General features: G+C 37.3%; 1 protein-coding gene across 1 annotated transcript in view; it reads right to left on the bottom strand.

The window, feature by feature from the left end:
- TRPM6 (transient receptor potential cation channel subfamily M member 6) overlaps positions 1–14,003 on the bottom strand; it is a 162,219-nt gene that overhangs the window by 78,490 nt on the left and 69,726 nt on the right. Inside the window, exons 12-15 of the mRNA XM_024252302.3 lie at positions 9,734–9,868; positions 8,249–8,302; positions 5,449–5,589; positions 1,229–1,321 (exon numbers count right to left, since the gene is read on the bottom strand). Coding sequence (XP_024108070.3) covers positions 1,229–1,321; positions 5,449–5,589; positions 8,249–8,302; positions 9,734–9,868 — 423 coding nt within the window. The remainder of the gene's footprint in view (positions 1–1,228; positions 1,322–5,448; positions 5,590–8,248; positions 8,303–9,733; positions 9,869–14,003) is intronic.

Here is a 14,003-nt window from a genome sequence, read left to right on the forward strand (position 1 = left end):
AACTTTTAATTTCTCAGGGAAATGGATCGAAATGGCATATTGGATACATGAGAGTGATGTATTTTTAAAACGCTCTAACCTCACTTAGCAAATAGATTCATTATCTTCCCTTTGGGAAAACATCCCTAGTGTAGCCAACATGTATCCAAATAGATTGATTTGAAGTTTCTTTTCCTTTATTCTGATTATATTTACCAGCAAAGGTAACAGGTGATCATGAAATACCATTCTCCACCTGATAAATCCCCATTCATCATGCCATTCTACCTCCTCACATAATCCTGTATCATCACTTTGTGTGTCTCTATCTCTGGGCTCATCATACTGCACTACAGTTATGACTTTGAGGAAGATGAGACCATTTCTCAGACACAATTATATCCTCCCCTCCCCACCCCCCTTCCAAGTTCAACCAAGCACTCAGTATAATGCCTGGCAAACTCTAAAGATTCAATAATTACTCCTTTTAATTTGAGAGGTCATAGCAAAAAATAATAATCCATTTCCTCTATTTCTATAAATAAAAGGAATTCATGTTCATTGATGATGACCAAGGGTAATTTTATAAAATGCCTCTTTCATACCAGGAGCTATGGAAAGCAAACCTCTTTCAGCTAACATAACAACCATTTGCATGGAAATTCTTGAGCAAAAGCATTTATTCTCAGAGTAAAGTGGGACTGGAGGAGTATGAGACTAGGAGGAATAACAGTGTTGTAAACACACACACACACACACACACACTCATCATCATTGTCATACTGTAATATTAGATTCATAATAATTTCAAGAAAGCCTCAAAAAGGAAAAAATATTAAAAAAAAAAAAGAAGATGCAAAAAGTCAATGCGACAGAGAAGTGAAGGAAAAGAAGGAAACAGACTTCACATCCAACTGGCCTTAGGGAACAGGACATAAGAGTATGGTGTTGGGTTAGTGATCACATTTTTTAAGTACCATCCCATAGATCACCTGACTGAGTCACTGTCTAGACACAGCAGGGATAGCAGCAAGGAACAGAGGCTAAAGTGCAAGTCCAGAGAATCACTGTGCCTTTGCTCACTGTTGTTACCGGACAGCTGTGTTATGCTTTTGACTTGCACCATCTGTTTATGGCACTTATAAATGGTCCCTCTATTTGCACCTCCCTTTCTTTGACGTAAATGAAGGAACAGTCTCGAGCTGCAAAAAACATTTTCCTTTCAAGTCTAAAAACAAGTAAATGGTACCTTGAATTTGTATGGCTGTGCAGTTCTAATGAACTGGGAGTGCAGCGTACTTTCTGCAGACTCATTTCTATTTCCTGAGGAGTGTCTCTGGTGCTGGGAAAGGTTTTGAACAAAGCTGGTCACTCTCTGGCACATGTTATTATTTTATTTTTAAAATAAAACAAAAGGAGGGGAGAAGATTATAGTGGTAACAATATTTTATTTCTAGACAATAATGAAAACCAAATATAATGTTGTGTCCTACCAAATATCCATGCCTCTGTTTCTCATCCATGATTAGCACCCAACAAGAGCCTCTAATGATCTCATTGTGCATTTTGTTATTTCCTAACATCTTAGAGAACACACTCTTTTGTTCCGTATTATATATCTGCATACCTTCACTACGTGGAAATTCGATTAGAATGAATGGATGTTCTCTCCCTGGAACAAGTTCAAAATAGGCAATAAAGATCTACAGTTCTGATAAGAAAAAATTCCCATTCACAAGCAGTTCTAAGGTTAAGGTTAAGTCAGAAAGTTATGGAATTTCTCAGGTATTATATAATATCTCCACTGGAACTCCAGTGGCCAGGCCCAATAACAACACAACTCATTGCCATTAGCAGGAAGTTTTCATCAATGAGAAACAAAAACAAAAAGAAGCATTCTTAAAGGGACTAACATAAAATATGATAAAAACCGTTAGCTTGCCTGATCTCTACTTCTACAGAGATCCTGAAGAGACTGAAAAAGAAGAGCAGGCTGCTGCTGAAAAGGCTGTGACCAAGGAGGAATTTCAGGGTGAATGGACTGCTCCAGCTCCTGAGTTCACTGCTACTCAGCCTGAGGTTGCAGACTAGTCTGAAGGCGTGCAGGTGCCCTCTGTGCCTATTCGCAGTTCCCTACTGAAGACTGGAGCGCTCAGCCTGCCACAGAAGACTGGTCTGCAGCTCCCACTGCTCAGGCCACTGAATGGGCAGAAGCAACCACTGAATGGTCTTAAGCTGCCCTTGCACGGGCTCGTAAGCAACATGGAAATAAGCTTAATGTAAAATAAACATCAGTTTCTAAAAAAAGAAAAGTCCGAAGCACAAAAAATCCCAAAATATGCACATAGCAAATGAATGATTATAAATATTTATGGAAAATAAAGTTTAAAGAGGGAGAACTTTTTAATAGAAAAATAATAAAAATGTTTGAAATGTCATCTTAAACAACTAAAGACTAATTAAAATTAGTTTAATTTTACATTAGCTATAACAAAGGTTAGATGATCATTGCAACTGAGCACAACTCCTTCAACTGAGCAAAGACTGAATCAATTAATTTTTCTAACATAATTGGATAAAATCTCCAATCCTAATTTGTGTTTAAACTTTAGTGGCAAAACCATAAACAGGATGCTTTTGGCATGAATGTTTCCCATTTTTCCTAAGGCCTCTCTTAGTTTTTGATACTTAAGTCATTCTCCTAGGAAGAAATACAGATTCATTTTCACCTTGCTATTGATTTGGAAGATCATCCGCAAACCTATGCTCCCTAATGCAATTTCTTAAAAAGGAATGTCTTCACTTGTTGAGGGAGAACATTTACCGCTAGATAATCTGCCCACACTAAGAGCCCACAGGTTCAGTAAAGAGTGGGTCTGGCCACTAAACCCAGAAATTACTCCCTCATTACTGAGGAAACTTATAAAGAAAATAGAAACAATCTTCAGACAATGCTACTCCAGCCAAATGAGGAGGCCATAGAACTGAGATGGTGCTTAAGTAATATGTCTCAGAATGTGACAAATACGTGCTATCTGTGAATGTGAATTTTTCACATTTTCACCTGGATGCAAATTTGAAAGTTGAAGTTTAAGATCATTGGTGTCCTTAAAGCAAACTATACCTGGGTGACTGTGGCAGGGATGCCCAGAAGCCCCAGGCAGGCATTAGGGTGGTATAATGACTTGGGGATGACGAGGAGGTGAGGAGAGCCCTAGTTGGTTTTTCTTAAGTATCGAAAAGACGACTGGAAAAAAAAAAAAGTGCCTGCCTATTTTGAGGTTGGAAATCTTAATACAGAAAACACAAAGAGTTAAATGCAAGCAAGCACAAGTTAGACCAGTTCAGAAAAGCTGGAACTGCTTAAATTGAAACCCTCACAGCTGAATCAGAAAGCATTGTGAATGTTGATTGGATATTTCATTATATTAAGGAATTATTCATTGATTATATTAAGGAATTATTCATTTTTTGTGTATGGTAATGGCATCATAATTACATTTTCCTAAGTACATTTCATTTAGAGATATTCACAAGAATTTATGAATGAAATGATATGATGTGTAAGATTTGATCTTAAATAATCTGGGGGCAGGAGGTTGGCCATTGTTGCTATTATTGAAACTGAGTGATAGGTACATGTGGATTCATTATACTATTCTCTATTTTTGTACGTTTAAAATTTTCCATTAAAAAATACAACTGAGAAAAAAAACCATAGGCTTTTAAAAAATTTGTTTATTTATTTATTTATTTAGAGAATGGATCTCACCGTGTTGCCTGGTCTCGAATTCCTGGGCTCAAGCAATCCTCCTGCCTTGGCCTCCCAAAGTCTTGGGATTACAGGCGTGAGCCACCATGCCCAGCCCAAACTATAGGCCTTGAACTGCTTTATTTAAGTTTCTGTTTTGTTGATAAAAATTGAACATAGAAATGATGAGGTGAAGACTTTTTAAAGGCAACACCCAAATTATTATTACTATTGTAATATAGATTTAATAGTGTCATTATAGTAATTATCATAATGACCATTATTACTCTGCACCCTCTGTGTACCAGGAACATGGATTTTTCATATATTATTTTATTTAATCCTGACAAATTTATAAAAGGGGGATTACTATTCCCATTTATAGATGAGAAAACATGCACAGAGAAGTTAAGCTTATTGTTCAAGATTACACAGCTACTAAAGAGCAAAATTGGAGGCAGTCCTAGCCAGATGTCTCTGACTCCAAAATCATGTGCTTGTAACTACTACAATCTAGTTTAATATGACACACAATAAACTCTGCACTCCACTGGAAGACAATCCAAGAAATGGGTGACTTCATACTGGCAGGCCATTTAAAGAAAGGGCACTAAGGGAAGTTCCCTAGCAAGCTCTACACTGGGCTGCACCAGCGCCACAGTCAGTCCTCCTACTTGTCACTGGGAACCTCACAGCAATGTCTGTTCTGTTTAAATGAAGTAGCTGATACCTCCTTAAGTGTATCCTTATGCCTTTGAAATCTTAATAAAGAACATTTTTCTGTGTCAGATTTGGCTTTCCTGTTTTGCTTTTTCATTTCTGAAAGCCAAGCTGGGCTTTCACGTCACTTGATTCTTTATAAAGGATCCCAAGTAGCTTGATATTCTAGGCTGTTTATGGAATCTTACCCCAAACTGCCTTTCCAGTCTCCTGCCTTAAAACCATATGACACTGATTCTCCAGCAACAAAGGTCTCCTTGTCACAGCAGAAACATACCTGAATATCCAAAGGCTTTGCCCTTTACTGCTCCTTCTCTTCTCTCAACAAAAATACCCAAAACTACATTTTCTAATCCTCCCCTCATCTTCTAATAAGAATGAGTCTCCTCAGGTTGCTAATCCATAATGGCAATTTCAAGAAATAGGCAATGTTTCCTCTGCTAACTACTAACCAACAACTCTAATTTTACATTCCTAGATTCTCAAAACTATCATGGAAAATAAAATATGTATCACTTATGTTTTTAAGGATATTCTACACGCATCTTTCAATATGATCACTACATGCTTATACCAAGTTTGTTATCTCCAGACTATGGACTAGGATGAGTTTACATATCTAATCTGATTAAGCTTTTGATATCAGTATTTTCGGAAGAACAAAAAGAAAAGAAAAAAAAAGAACTAGTCATCTCTCCCTCTAACCTGCCTCATCACATTACTTCTATGTCACTATAGCATGTATTATATACTGTTTTGTATTATGGTTAGTTACTCATAAATCTGTTTAAGAGTTTCTAAACTTCTGATCCTTATGCATCCCAAGCCAACATTGCAACACTTAGTACAGTATACTTTACATACAGCAGATAACAAATATCCATAAATAAAATGACCATTTTAGGAGCTATTTTTGTCTGAACTTCCAAGGCCATTTTTCTAAAACAACAATTCCTAATCATTCTCAATTTTACTTGGGCACTTTTCAATTACTCTACCTTGTATTTTCTGTAGAGGTTGTTGTAGAGGGCTCTGAAATGTTTTCTAGTGTAGTTGCTGCGATATGCTCTACCAATGAGGTATTCTACTACTAATCCAATGTCAATCAAGGTTATTCGGTAGCTTGAAAGAAGGGTATGCTGCAACAAAAACATGCAACAACTTTTAACTTTTAGTTATCTTCTTCCATTTCTCTTGCCATGCCATTAGAACATAATCAAATTCATTGCAAAAAGGTAGACATACCTTTTAAATATCTTTACAAACTGATTAATTTAAGTGACCGGCCATTGATACAATATGCTAGTTCAGAAGGAAAAATATCTTAGCCTCAATATGTTTTCTCATTTCATAGACATTAAATGTGTGCTTCCATCTATGCGTGCTCTCTCTCTCTCTTACTCTTGCTCTCACTCTCCTTATCATGCACACAAACATAAATACACACACGTTTGAGTAAAATACATTTAAATATTTTTTATTCCATATTGAGTTCCTAATTGGAAGTAAGAGAAAAATATTAAACAAGTAGAAAAACAAACAAACAAATATGTATACAGAGAGTTTTTTAACTAGAAATAATATAGCTACTCCAACAGAAGTAAAATCTTAAAAGTCTACACTGAATGTGTGTGATCCAAAATTAACATTGGGTTAGCTTTTCAGCTTCTCTCTTTGTTGAAATGGATATAACACTTTGCACTGCATTGACTACATCATATGTAAAACAAGAATATGGGAGGAAGTAGAACAAACGAAAACAAGGAATAGAGAATGACAGAGTCAAATTCAATACCAAAACATGAGGCTTATGCAGCCACGTTCTTCCTTGAATTGAACTTAATCCCGTATAGACAGTATAGTGTTTTCTATATTTCAGGGCATATTTGGGGGTCTCTGTGTCTATAATCCACTTTCCCTATGGTCCAAAATCCCACAGGATATATTACAAGGGTATTGAAGTTGTCAGCTTGCATGTCTGTCTTCCTTTACAGACTGTGTGAAAGGGTCTGTCTTTGTCTACCCAGAGTTTAGCATATGCACTTGGCCAAGCTGAGTAACTATCTGAAACTCCATACAGGCATACCTTAGAGACATTGCGGGTTCAGTTCGAGACCACTACAATAAAGAGAATATTGCAATAAAGCAAAACAAACAAACAAACAAAACCATGAGGCTGTGCCAAGACAAGTGTTACGGTTGGTTGGCAGGAGGGATGAGTGGTAGATTTCCAAGTATGTGGGTCTTAGTCTAAATGAAAATTATTTTGACTCCTTAAATCGCACTTTACTACCTCTTCATAACTATTCACTTTTGAACGGCCCATTTACAGTAAATTTGTAAAGGCACACAGTGTTGAACAAGGTCTCTGAAATGAAGATTGTGACTAATATTCACAAAGCTTGGAACAAGAAATAAGGTTATATATGAATGAATGTAAATAATTTAATTTTTCTTTTTCACATGCATAATTTACTTTTTTCAAGGAATGCCAAAAGTAATGCTCTTATTGCTGCTAGTTAGAACATATTTAACCTAGTTCATCACTTTTTTTCAGTTTACTGTGGCAGAGTTTAAGAAAAAATAAAATAAAATCATTTTTATATTGTATAAATCAATACAAACTAAATTTACATGAGCATGGACACTTTTGCTTACTGCTAATTTGCCAAGGAATAGGCGGGGCACGGTGGGCCACGCCTGTAATCCCAGCACTTTGGGAGACCAAGGCGGGTGGATCATCTGAGGTCAGGAGTTCGAGACCAGCCTGGCCAACATGGTGAAACCCCATCTCTACCAAAAATACAGAAAAGTAGCCGGGTGTGGTGGCAGGCACCTGTAGTCCCAGCTATTCAGGAGGCTGAGGCAGGAGAATCACTTGAACCAAGAGGCGGAGGTTGCAGTGAGCCAAGATCGCATCATTGCACTCCAGCCTGGGCAAGAGCAAAACTCCACCTCAAAAAAAAAAAAAAAAAAACGAAACAAAACAAAGATATGTCTTCCTTTCACTCCGGCTCTCTCTCCACGTCAACATAACCTGAAAGCTCACATTCCTTCTAACAAGATATCAGACTTTAGAAAAACAAGAGAATTTTTAAAATGTGCCTTGGATTTTAACCATAGTGACAAATAAATAAAAAGTACTCCCAATTTTCAGGAGATGTGGATAAAAGTCACTGGTAATGGAAAGAGAAGAAACTGAGGTATAAAAGTTTGTTAAAGTTGGAAGGCTTTGGTAACTAATGGGAAATCAAATACTTTAAGTTTGACTAACTCACAGTTCAGTGAGAACACCATGAGCAAAACATGACCAAGAGTATAGAACAGGGAGGGGAACCACCTGACTGCCTAGAACAATGCAGACTCACAAAAGCAGCAAGAGAGTGCCGGAACTATCACTGATATCAAAAACAATGGAAATCACATATTAGTCCTCCAATAAGGATAACACAACCACAAAGTTCTTTATTTCCAGCTGGTATCATCTTCATAGGCACCACCATGGTATGGTGGTAAGCTGAAGTTCTGATTAGAAGCATGGCATGTCTCTGATTCATGGCTTTTTATTAGCAAATATCACCTAACTGGTGGATCAAGTCTTTTAAAACATAAAGTAAATTAAGGAAAAAAGTGTACGAGTGTGGTTTGTTGATGAACTTGTTCAAATCAAGGTAAAGAAGATAGGTAATTAACAAAACAATCCAAATCTGCATTTTACACAGCAAAATTCAGTGACTCCTCCAACACAAAGCTAAGGCAATATACAAAGACACAGTCACGCCTTCTTAATTAGGTTACCTGTTTCACATCTTGGACGAGATGATGCAAGAGTGTATTAGTAGGTCCTTGTTTCTGAAATAAAGAACAAAAGGAAGAATTATTCTCTTTAATTACCATGTGCTGTGGGGTAAAACCTTTACTTCAGAATGCATAAGTAACTCAGAATACTGAAAATTGTGTTCAACATTTTTAGTAACAATGCTTAAGCCAATTAATTCTAAAGAAGGTGTTTTCCAAGAGAAGATGTAATTATACGAAATATTTTTCAAAGCAAGATGCAAATATGTAGATAGTAAAGACTTTATGTGATAAGAGATAGAAATGAATCTTAGGTAATTTATTACTATCCTTTAGCATACAATTACAAATCCTATCACACGAGCACATTCCAGCAACAAATATTTATTGAAAGCTTACTATATTCAATCAGGGATTCAATGACAAATATAAGCACTATTTTCCTGGAGTGTTTATAATAATAGAAAAGAGTGGCTACTTACACTAAAAAATAACCAACAATATGTGTGGGCTCAAAAAGAGTTACAAATAATTGGTACTCTAGGAACAAATCACTGTGAACTAACTGTAGTAATCAAGAAGACAAGACTTGAATAAATCATTGAAGAAAGAATAAGATTTAAAGGACAAGGAAGGCTATTTCAAGAAGTGTCCATGGCTTGAGCAATTGGTGTTTTCACACTGTGTAAGCCAGGCTAGTTTCAACAAAGGGTTTACACGGGAAAGGTACAGGAACAGTATTTTAATAGTGGCCTTAGGTTGAGATACTTCCAATCACTCAATAAAAGGTAATTTCTTCTTATTCACAATTTAGTCTTTAACTATGTTTTTACTAGGATAAAATAGAATTGGTAAGAATGTTTCTCCTTTGGTTGAAGAGTCTATCTATAAACTATCTTTGTACAAGAACATTCAAGGAGATAAATAAGTCTTAAGCTGATCAATAAATAATTACCAGGCAAAGTGTCAGACCCCTGGCAACGGAAAGTGACTGGCTTGCAGATAGTAAGAAGAATTTACTGACAACAGTATAGGTTTTGAATAAGGAACGTTTTATTAAAAGGAAAGAACGCTGGAGAAGAGTGCAGAAGGGAGCTTCCGCAAGACAGAACTGAGCTCACAGCAGTGGATTTTCCTCATGAGTATTTATGGACCTTAAAGTGGGAGCTTAAGGGTAATTTGAACCATGTTAGCCATGTAGGTCAGGATAAATGATTGCATTTGTAGACATTTTGGTGCCTTCATGTCAGGAAGGGTTGCACAATGAGTTTTAACATGTATCCATTTTGAAGACATACAGAAATTCTAGTTACTTATAAATATTGGGGAAAGAAGCCTGGAACTAGATCCAGCTTCAGATAATAGGGAAGTCCAATTACTTCTAACTTCCTCAGATAAGGAGTTTTGCCTCCGCATGGTCTGCTTGATGATCTTTGCTCTTCTCGAATCTGGAGAGAAATGATTGATGAAATGTTCCATACTCACTGTATTATAGAGCTCTTCCAGTCGAGGGATGGTAAGAAAGCGATGGAGGTTCACTCCATATTCTATTAAGAGCTTCACAAAATCCACCCGATCCATCACTAAAGCATCTGACATTGCTTGTTCCAGGGCATCAGGCTTCAGAAAGCACAAATAAGAAATGTAAAGACAATTAAGAAAGTAGAAATAACTAAAGAATTACGTTTTTGAACTCAAAATTACACAAACACAATAATTTTACAATAAAATCCTGCCATCAGTGGGTACAGAAAAAAAAAAAAAAGAAAAAAATTTAAATACGGTCTTACTAGGCCAGGCTCAGTGGCGCACACCTGTAATCCTAGCACCCTTGGAGGCTGAGGCAGGTGGATTGCTTGAGTTTAGGTGTTCCAAACCAGCCTTGGCAACACAGCAACACCCTGTCTCTACCAAAAATACAAAAATTAGCCAGGCATAGTGGCATGCACCTGTGGTCCCAGCTAATTGGGAGGCTGAGGTGGGAGGACCAATTGAGCCCAAGGGGTCAAGGCTGCAGTAAGCCATGAATGCATCACTACACTCCAGCCTGGGCAACAGGGCAAGACCCTGTCTTGAATGAATGAATGAATGAATGAATGAATAGTCTTACTAGGAAATGTGCAGGACTTAAGTGAAGACATCTTGAATAAATCAAAGAACATCCCATGTACTTGGATGGGAAAACTGATTATTGTAAAGATCTCAAAGCTTCCCAAATGAATGACTGTACAGCCTTAATGGAATTCTGATAGACATTCAAGGTTTCTTCTTCTTCTTTTGTTTTTGTTACTTGTCATGTGTCCATTTAAACTCTACCTGGCTTCTAGGTACAAATGGCAGGTTGAACACGCTCATCTAATTTTTCTCCCACTCAAAACTTCATTAAAACTACAGTAAAGGGATTTTTCTTACGAAATAAATCTACAAAGACAAGGAGGACAAGAGTGGAGACAAGAATGCAACATTTTGGAAGCTGGAAAGCAGATGGTCAAGTCGTAATTGACTGAGCAGTCACCAGAAAGCCAAATAGCAGAAGTGGAAAATGTCAAGAGACAAACAGATTTATACTACAGAATTCCAACAGCAACAAAATACATGTATACATGCTGAATCCCTAATGTTAGGGTCTTTCCAGTCATCTTTCCCCTTTGAGTCCCATAACACTAGCAACAAGGCTTACACCTTCCAGTCAGGCAACTAGAGGATTCTTTTCTGGTAATGTCACCAATACAAGAGAAAAGACATGAATATGTTGGTATCTGGGGGCCCCTGAACTAATGGCAGTCAGATCACCCTACTGTGAAACTCAAACCTATAGGCAACCTCCAACTACAGGCTCGGAATTTCCAAAGAGTTTTTTATCCCCTACACTTAAACAAAAAGACCAAAACAAACAGATCAAAAAACATCAACTAGCAGGAAGCAGACAATGCAAGAAGAAGAAAACTTCAAAAGAGCTCTCATTCATACCCTCAAAAAGGTAAAAGAAGATATTGTATTCTGGGCCGGGCACAGGGGCTCACGCCTATAATTCCAGCACTTTGGGAGGCTGAGGCAGGCATATCACCTGAGGTCAGGAGTTCGAAACCAGCCTGGCCAACATGGTGAAACTCCATCTCTACTAAAAATACAAAAATTAGCCGGGTGTGGTGGCAGGAACCTGTAATCCCAGCTACTCGGGAAGCTGAGGCAAGAGAATTGCTTGAATCTGGGAGGTGGACATTGCAATAAGCCAAGATTGTACCACTGTACTCCAGCCTGGGCCACAGAGTGAGACTCCATCTCAAAAAGAAAGAAAATATTGGATTCTGGATGCTAACGAAAAACACAGGGGAGGGTGCAATCAGGGAGCAAGTTTGCTGTCACAAATTAATAGACTGCCAGGCATAGAAAGACAAATTTACATGTGCTCAATAATTCATAGGAGCTGAAAATTAAAACAATTGAATCCATGGAGATGGAGAGCAGAAGGATGGTTACCAGAAGCTGAGAAGAGTACTGAAGGGGATAAAGGGGATAATTAATGGGTACCAAAATATAGAAAGAATGAATAAGATCTAGTATTTGATAGCACAACAGAATGACTATAGTCAATAATAATTTAATTGTACATTTTAAAATAATTAAGAATTATAATTGGATTGTTTGTAACACAAAGGATAAATGCTTGAGGGGATGGATACCTCATTTACTTTGATGTGATTATTACACATTGTATGCCTGTATCAAAATATCCCAGACACCCTATAAATATATACACCCACTGTGAGCACACAAAAATTAAAAACTAAAAAAAGAAGAAATTAATAGATTCATAGTATGCTACCAGAAAAGAAAAGCTTCGTAGAAGGCTTGAAAATTAAAGTTGAGGCTCAGCCTATAATCCCAGCACTTTGGGAGGCTGAGGCAGGTGGATTGCTTGAGCCTAGGAGTTCGAGACCAGCCTAGCCAACATGGCAAACCCCCATCTCTACTAAAAACACAAAAATTAGCCTGGCGTAGTGGCACACACCTGTGGCCCCAGCTACTCAGGAGGCTGAGGTGGGAGGATTGCTTGGTGTGGGAGGTGGAGGTTGAAGTGAGCCGAGATCATGCAACTGCACTCCAGTATAGGTGACAGAGTGAGACCCTATCTCAAAAATAAATAAATAAATTAATTAATTATTAAAATTAAAATACAAAAATAAAGTTGAGCAAAGCTACCAAAGGAAAGATAGGGAACATGGGAGGAAAGAGATAAGAATATTAGAGGAGCAGTCCATAAGGTCCAATATTCAAAATATAGGAATTACAAAAGAGAACAAAGGTTGGGGGTGTTATGGAAGAGAATGGAATGGAATGCAATGAAAACATGTGATTTCCAAGTTGAAATCATGTGCCCAATTGGCAAAATGGATACAGAGACTCACAACAACACACAGCATAACACTGGAAAAGAAAGATTTTTTTAACTTCCAGATAGGAAAAAAAAATGGTGACAAAGAATCTGAAAACAAAAAAAAAAGTGTTTACTCCTCAATAGAAATTCTGGGTGCTGGAAACTAGGCATTCAAATTTCTGCAGGAAAAAATAGTTTAAATCATGAATTAAAATACACTCAAACATGTAAGTCCTCAAAATATGTCTCTCTCAAACTCCCTTTCTCAGGAACTTACTGAAACACGTATACCGTCAAAATAAATGAGTAAACAAAGAGGAAGACAAGGGACATAGAAGACATGCCCTCTAACATGGGAAAGATGCAAGGGAATCCCCAAGATGATGAGGGTGTTTCCCGGGATGACAGCTGTGCACCAGGAGGAGAAGGCAACTGGTCCACATTGCAGCTGTGAGGCCCACAAGACAGAAGTGTTGAAAAATTTCTGAAACTGATGAACCAAAATATAGCAATATGACATTATTTAGAAATGTCAAAATGACATTATTTAGAAAAATCAAAAACGTCTTAAGTACTAGCTCTTGTGATTAGCAGGGCAGAGAACTACCATCTTTTAAAATTGTCTTTTAATATCATTTGATATTTCAAACAATGTGCATGTATTAGCTTGGCCCAAAAATAACATACCTGTAATATAGCTACAACTATAATCTTTTAAAATGAATGTTAATAGTGATTATCATTAGCATTATGGGTAATCTTTCTTCTTTTTTATGTTTTCACTAATTTCTAATGTGAGCACTTACAACATTTTAAAGCAAAAAGTAAACTTTGAGTTTTAAATAACAAGATAGAAATCTACCCAAAAATAAATCAAAAATTGTATGCCAGGCACAGTGGCTCACGCCTGTAATTCTGGCACTTTGGGAGACCAAGGTAGCAAGATCATTTGAGGCCAGGAGTTCAAGACCAGCCTGGACAATATAGCAAGTCGTTGTCTCAAATCATAAAATAAAATACAATTTCCAAAGAAATTAGTTGGGCATGGTGGCATGCGCCTGTGGTCCCAGCTACTCAGGAGGCTAATGGGGGAGGATTACCTGACCCCAGGAGTTAAAGGTTACAGTGAGCTATGATCATACCATTGCATGACATCCTGGGCAACAGAGTAAGACCTTGTGTCTAAAAATAAAATAACATAAATAAATTAAAATAAAAACCTTCCATTCTGTCTTTCACTCAACTTCCCTTTTCAGCTTCAGTTAGATTGCAGAGCCAGGAAAACAAACAAACAAACAAAAAAAAACAGATGGTTTTCAGGAAGGCAAAGTCGATGGGAAAAGTGTCTTAGCTATCCCAGCTACAGAGATGCTACCC

This window comes from Pongo abelii, chromosome 13, assembly GCF_028885655.2.
Source record: "Pongo abelii isolate AG06213 chromosome 13, NHGRI_mPonAbe1-v2.0_pri, whole genome shotgun sequence".
Taxonomy (NCBI): Eukaryota; Metazoa; Chordata; class Mammalia; order Primates; family Hominidae; genus Pongo; species Pongo abelii.